The sequence below is a fragment of the Palaemon carinicauda genome, chromosome 39 (assembly GCF_036898095.1).
Source record: "Palaemon carinicauda isolate YSFRI2023 chromosome 39, ASM3689809v2, whole genome shotgun sequence".
Taxonomy (NCBI): domain Eukaryota; kingdom Metazoa; phylum Arthropoda; class Malacostraca; order Decapoda; family Palaemonidae; genus Palaemon; species Palaemon carinicauda.
In genome coordinates, this window is record NC_090763.1 from 36,392,133 (window position 1) to 36,399,632 (window position 7,500).

The 7,500-nt window shown below is 31.3% G+C and overlaps 1 protein-coding gene across 1 annotated transcript in view; it reads right to left on the minus strand.

The window, feature by feature from the left end:
• The window catches only part of LOC137631359 (uncharacterized), a 467,812-nt gene extending 461,501 nt beyond the window's left edge, over window positions 1-6,311 (minus strand). Inside the window, 3 exon segments of the mRNA XM_068363133.1 lie at window positions 4,866-5,941; window positions 5,943-6,030; window positions 6,203-6,311. Coding sequence (XP_068219234.1) covers window positions 4,866-5,941; window positions 5,943-6,030; window positions 6,203-6,311 — 1,273 coding nt within the window.
• Window positions 6,312-7,500: the final 1,189 nt, after the last annotated feature.

The following is a 7,500-nucleotide window of genomic DNA, read 5'->3' on the forward strand; positions in this document are numbered from 1 at the left end:
CCTTATTTCTGAATTTACCTTAATTTCGTTTCATTTCTAGCTTTTCAATTTCCTTATTTCCGAATTTACCTTAATTTCGTTTCATTTCTAGCTTTTCAATTTCATTATTTCCGATTTTACCTTAATTTCGTTTCATTTCTAGCTTTTCAAATTCCTTATTTCCGAATTTATCTTAATTTCGTTTCATTTCTAGCTTTTCAATTTCCTTATTTCCGATTTTACCTTAATTTCGTTTAATTTCTAGCTTTTCAAATTTCTTATTTCCGAATTTACCTTAATTTCGTTTCATTTCTAGCTTTTCAAATTCCTCATTTCCGAATCTACCTTAATTTTGTTTCATTTCTAGCTTTTCAAATTCCTTATTTCCGAATTTACCTTAATTTCGTTTCATTTCTAGCTTTTCAATTTCCTTATTTCTGAATTTACCTTAATTTCGTTTCATTTCTAGCTTTTCAATTTCCTTATTTCCGATTTTACCTTAATTTCGTTTCATTTCTAGCTTTTCAATTTCCTTATTTCCACATTTACCTTAATTTCGTTTCATTTCTAGCTTTTCAAATTCCTTATTTCCGAATTTACCCTAATTTCGTTTCATTTCTAGCTTTTCAATTTCCTTATTTCCGAATTTACCTTAATTTCGTTTCATTTCTAGCTTTTCAATTTCCTTATTTCCGAATTTACCTTTATTTCGTTTCATTTCTAGATTTTCAAAGCGAGTCTTTTTCAATCTTTTTTCCCAATTTTTATTTAAGATTTTTCATGGTAAATGATTTATTCACCGAATTTACCTTAATTTTGTTTCATTTCTAGCTTTTCAATTTCGTTATTTTTTTTCATTTTATTGATGACTTTTCATGGTAAATGATTTATACTAAGAACTTACCCTAATTTCGTTTCGTTTCTAGCTTTTCAAAAGGAGTCTTTTTCGATTTCTTTTTTTTTATGATTTTTCATGGTAAATGATTTATACACCAAATTTACGTTATTTCGTTCAATTTCTAGCTTTTAAAAGGGAGTCTTTTCGATTTCTTTTTTCTATTTTTTTCTTATGATTTTTTTCATGGTAAATGATTTATACATCGCAACAGACTCAAAAAGGTACAGCTATTCTTACTTGTAAATAAGTTTTTCCATTATAAGCTTTCATACAAATTAGTGATTTCGTAATTCTCTAATTTTTTTTATTTTTATGAAACCTTAAATAATATTGAATAACATAATATATGTAGGAGCTATTTAAACTTCAGGAATATAGTATACGACTATAAATATTTGGGTTTCAATCACAACGCAAAATGCACCAATAATCTAAATTAAATTATTAACTAATGAAGATACAAATATATCCTATAAAAGAATTCACAGGAGTGTCTTGGGAGAAGTTTATCAAAACAATTATCAAATATGAGATACAAAAATATTCTAAAATAGATGAATTTCTATCATAAAGATCTGAGAACCTTTAAAAAAAATTTAATGAAGCAATCAGATTCTCCCAAAATTCAACCTAATGATATTCGCAAGGCAAAAAATTAATCTGAAATAAGTTTAATTCTACCAACACCTAAAATAAAATATATTACGAAATCCTATAAAGAAGATAAAAATTTCTTTTTAAGAAAAATTATAAACCAAAATTTTCCCTTGAAAAAAACTGATCAACCTTAAATTTATTGCAACCAACAGGTACTAAAAATAACATACATTGCTAAATCCTAACTATAAAGATTTAAAAAACTAATAAACCTTAAATTTATTGCAACCAACGGGTACTAAAATAACATACATTGCTAAATCCTAACTAAAAAATTTAAAAAACTGATCAACCTTAAATTTATTGCAACCAACGGGTACTAAAAATAACATACATTGCTAAATCCTAACTATAAAGATTTAAAAAACTAATCAACCTTAAATTTATTGCAACCAACGGGTACTAAAAATAACACACATTGCTAAATCCTAACTATAAAGATTTAAAAACTAATCAACCTTAAATTTATTGCAACCAACAGGTATTAAAAATAACATACATTGCTAAATCCTAACTATAAAGATTTAAAAAACTAATAACCCTTAAATTTATTGCAACCAACAGGTATTAAAAATAACATACATAGCTAAATCCTAACTATAAAGATTTAAAAAACTAATCAACCTTAAATTTATTTCAATCAACAGGTACTAGAAATAACATACAATGCGAAATCCTAACTAAAAGATTTAAAAAACTAATCAACCTTAAATTTATTTCAATCAACAGGTATTAAAAATAACATACATTGCTAAATCCTAACTAAAAGAATTAAAAAACTAATCAACCTTAAATTTATTTCAATCAACAGGTACTAAAAATAACATACATTGCAAAATCCTAATTCTAAGGAAGATTTCTTTTTATAAAAAAAGAAAAAAAGAAACATAAACCAAAATTTTCCCTTGCAAAAACTAATCATCTACCTTAAATTTATTTTCACAAACGCCTACTAAAAATAACATTCATTACGAAATTTCAATTCAATGCGAGACTTTTTTTTTATTGAAATAAACAAAATTCACAACCTTTCCTTATAATCTTCACTTGCAAAGAAGAAAAACTTTCCTTTCAAAACCAATCAACCTCAAATTTACTCCAATCAACACTTACGAGTACTAATAATAACATTCATTGCAAAATCCTAATTCTAAAACAAGATTTCTTTTATAAAAAGAAAAGAAAAAAAATATAACTCAAAACCCTCCCTTGCAAAATGCTAATCCTCTAAATAAAATTTACTTCAACCAACAAGTACTAAAAATAACATTCATTGGGAAATCCCAATTTTATGTAAGAATTTTTTATATAAAAAAATATAACCCAAAGTCTTCCCTTGAGAAAATTAGTTATTTATCTTACATTTAATTCCACATCTAAAAATCAAGTTAATCACGAAATTTCAATTCAACGTAAGATATTTTAGTGAAATAAGTTATAATTCAAAATAATCCATTGCAAGTAAAAAAAATCTCCCCTTGCCCCCCCCCCAAAAAAAAAATTGAAAATCTTTTGCAAAAATAAGAAAAAATAAATAAAAAATAAATCAAAATCTACTCCTGCAAAAAAAAAAAAAAAAAATCCCTTGCCAAAAAAAGAATCAAAATCTTCCCTTGCCATGAAAAAAGAAGAAAAAAAAAGAAAAATCTACCCTTGCAAAAAGGAAGAATCAAAATCTTCCCTTGCAAAAAAAAAAAAAAAAAAAAATCTTCCATTGCAAAAATTATCCATCTACCTAAATTTTATTTCAACTAAAAACTGAATGAAAAATTTCACTGGAAAATCTTATTTCATTTACTTTTATGAAAGAAACCTAAAGTCCAAAATACCTCATAAAATTCACTGGAAAATCCTAATTCAATTACTTTTATGAAACAAATCCTCTAATTCAAAATACCTCATAAAATTCACTGGAAAATCTTAATTCAATTACTTTTATGAAAAAAACCTCAAATTGAAAGTACCTCATAAAATTTACTGGAAAATCCTAATTCAATTATTTTACATAAAAAACCTCAAATTAAAAATACCTCATGAAATTCACTGGAAAATCCTAATTCAATTATTTCACATAAAAAAACTCAAATTCAAAATACCTCATAAAATTGACTGGAAAATCCAAATTTAATTATTTTACATAAAAAACCCTCACACTCAAAACACCTCCCCACCCCCCTTGGGTAACTGCCGAAGCGCAGCCCAGAATCAGATGGAAGTCGATAAATCAATGCATCTTGTGACTGTTGCAGCTTTCCCCCACAACAGCCACTTGACCTTTTGGCATTTCAGGGAATTTCGCAACTTTTTATTGACAATTTCATAATGATGGCGTCTTTCAGGAATGTAAATCATTATTATTGTTTTTTTTTTTTTGGGGGGGGGGGGGTGCGCTAATACAATTGTTATTATTTTTAAACTATTAATACGTAAATAGACTATTGTATTTTTCTATTTTAGTGGGTAATTCTGATGGAGTAGACCATATATATATATATATATATATATATTATATATATACATATATTTATATATGTATATATATAATATATATATATATATATATGTATACATATATACAAATATATATATATAAATATATATATATATATATATATATATATAAATTATATATATATATATATATATATATAAATTATATATATATATATATATATATATATAAATATCTAATAATTTTTGTGGCTACTTATGAGTGAGCAATCCATTATATTTCTATAACCATTATAATGGGTACTATCAGAGGGAGTACATACTTGCATCTATATCATTATAACGGGTTAAAGGAAAAAACACATTACAAAAGTGACTTGCGTTCTTTCAGATCAGAGTTAATTAGACTAAAAATAAAGTCTGAAAAAGACCACACGATGATAAAAAATTTTACCCAAGAGAGATCCACACATTTCAAAGGAAATAAACACATTATAATAAACACCCAAGATTTAGAAAAGCTAGTATGAAATATAAGGAACATGAAATTATAAATACATAAAAGTAATAAAAAATAGTATAGAAATTAAACCTGTTTCAAATCACCTACCTTGCAACATTCTCCTTACCCAGAGAGAGAGAGAGAGAGAGAGAGAGAGAGAGAGAGAGAATCAAACCCGTCCTACCTTGAATTTTTTTCCTGGCCGCAATATTCTCCCAATCCAGAGAGAGAGAGAGAGAGAGAGAGAGAGAGAGAGAGAGAGAATCAAACCCGTCCTACCTTGAAATTTTTTCCTGGCCGCAATATTCTCCCAATCCAGAGAGAGAGAGAGAGAGAGAGAGAGAGAGAGAGAGAGAGATAAAACACCTGCTATCTTACCTTGAAATTCTTTCCTTGCAGCGGACACATTGGTGACAATGTTGGCGATGTGTCCTAAGACGGTGGCGAAGAGGAGGAGGCCGAACATGAGCTGGGTGATGAGATAGATGTAGTCCGTCTTGGTTCTCTTGTACAAGGTGTCAATGTTGGCGGTGGCCGTCGTCTTGTTCCTCTCCGGGTCGTTGGTGTTGGGGAAGCTCCCCACCATCATTAAACTGACGGTGCACCAGTAGAAGGCCTTCAGGTACTCCAGCACGACGTCGTCCGTCGAGATGGAGGCGTCGATGAAGGTGGGCCTGAAGCTGAAGCCGTCGTTTTTGGCGATGATGTAGAAGAGGCAGGTGTTCCAGTGGAAGATGACTAATAAGTAATGGATGAGGCTTATGGATCGGAATAAATTAGGCGAATTGGTATGTCTCTCAGTTCTGTCGAGAAAGTGCCAATACTTATATATTTTCACCAGGCGAAAACACCTCAAAATGGACTTGAAGTTTATCGAAAGGTACAGGAAATCTAACGGTAACAGACACAAACAATCTACGTAAAACGTCGTCGAGTTCATATAGTGCTGACGCAGCTTTCTAGAGTCGGTTTGCAGGACTCCGTCCTCCAGGTAACCAGTTCGGAAATGAAAGAGGATATCTATAACGTAAATGAGATCGGCGAAATAGTCCAACAAGAACCACACCAGGATCGTGTCCTTGGTGATCTCCTGGAAGGCAAATCGATACACCATCACCCACAAATTGTACAAAAAGGCTAAGGACACCACCACGGACCAGTAGTAACACAACCTGCCGGCCGGATCGAACACGAAAGTCCACCTACAACCCGTTTTCTTCCTCTCCGAACTGCTCGTGCTCGTCTCCCACTTCTCCTTGATGAAGTTCTTCCGGATCTCCTTCTTCCGCGCCTCCCGCGTCTTCCGGCTGATGTCCAACTCGGACGCCACGTGCGCCCGGTTGACGTACGACGCCGAGAAGGAGTCCCTGGAGAAGCGCTTCCGGCTCCCTATGCTGATCTTCGAGGACACGATGTCCAGCAGGGACTGACGGGAGATCGACTTCCCCTTCAGGGGACTCCGGGATGCAGGCCGGGGACGAGGTGTTGATGCGGTTTCCGGAGACGCTCAGGCGCTCGTTCATCCGCGCCGAGGTGATGATGCCTGTAAGGAAGAAGAAGAGAAAGGAAAAAAGGAATCAGTGACATGGAAGAGCATCTAAAAACATACATCATGGAGTTAACCTTAATAATATATGAGCAAAAAAAAAACGTTAATGTTAATCATTTGGTAAATACATATCATAGCTTGCGAAATATATAAAATATCGATGTACACTTGGACACATGAACCCCTGGTACACTTCGCTCTGTGGAAGAGCACCCGACCACATTGTTACTGCGTAGCGAGTTCATGAGTTTAGCCCAGCCCACCCCGTCTGTCATTTCTCAGCAAGGTGTGCCATGGACTCCTGTGTCCAACTGTACCTGAATAAACGTGTTATTACGATAAACAGCTTTGCACAATAAATGTTACCGTCCACAGGACAATGCAGTGATGACTAATAAAAGTAATATCGAAAATGCTTATTGAAATATTTGGCAAAAACTTAACGAGACGATATATTTAATTTCCGCCATTGTGCAATCCCTTCCGTTTTGCAATGTCAATAATCCTCTTTGAGAACATAGATTATCCAAGATCAAAATCTTAAGACACTTTTCCTCACCAAAAAAAAAGCCTGAGGAAGTTAGATAACTTGATATATATATATATATATATATACAGAGAGAGAGAGAGAGATAGAGAGAGAGAGAGAGAGAGAGAGAGAGAGATTATATCTATAGGATAGGTTGATAATCTAATCAAAACGTCATAGAGAGAGAGAGAGAGAGAGAGAGAGAGAGAGAGAGAGAGAGAGTTATATTTATATGATAGGTTGATAAAACTAGTCAAAACGCCTAGTACCTACCAAGCACTACAAAAAAAAGAGCAAATTATATAAGAGAACAGCTTCAGATTCGTTAATCTAATTTGATAATTAGACTCAGATTTTATAACTCGTCTCTTCACTTGCCTCGAAAGAAAAGACTCGGTGATTCAAATTCATTAAAACAACATTAAATTAGAATTTTTATGCTTTTTGTAAGACACAAGATGGATTACAGTGCAGGATTCACCAAATAGTCAAATTACATCAACATTCAAAAGAGAGATTATATACTGGAATGGAAAATGTATAACAAAGGGGTATATATATATATATATATATATATATTTGAATAAAACAGTCAAAATACGTCAACATTCAGAAGAGAGATTATATACTGGAATGAAAAATGTATAATAAAAGATATCTACTGGGATAAAATATGTATAACTCAAGATATATACTGGAATAAAATATGTATAACGAAAGATATATATATATATATATATATATATACTGGAATAAAATATGTATAACGAAAGATATAAATTGGAATGCAAAATGTTTTAACGAAAGATGTATACATGAATACAAAATGTATAACGAAATATATTTATTGGAATAAAAAAATATATAACGAAAGATACATATTGGAATAAGAAATGTATAACAAGATATATATTGGAATGAAAACTGTATAATGA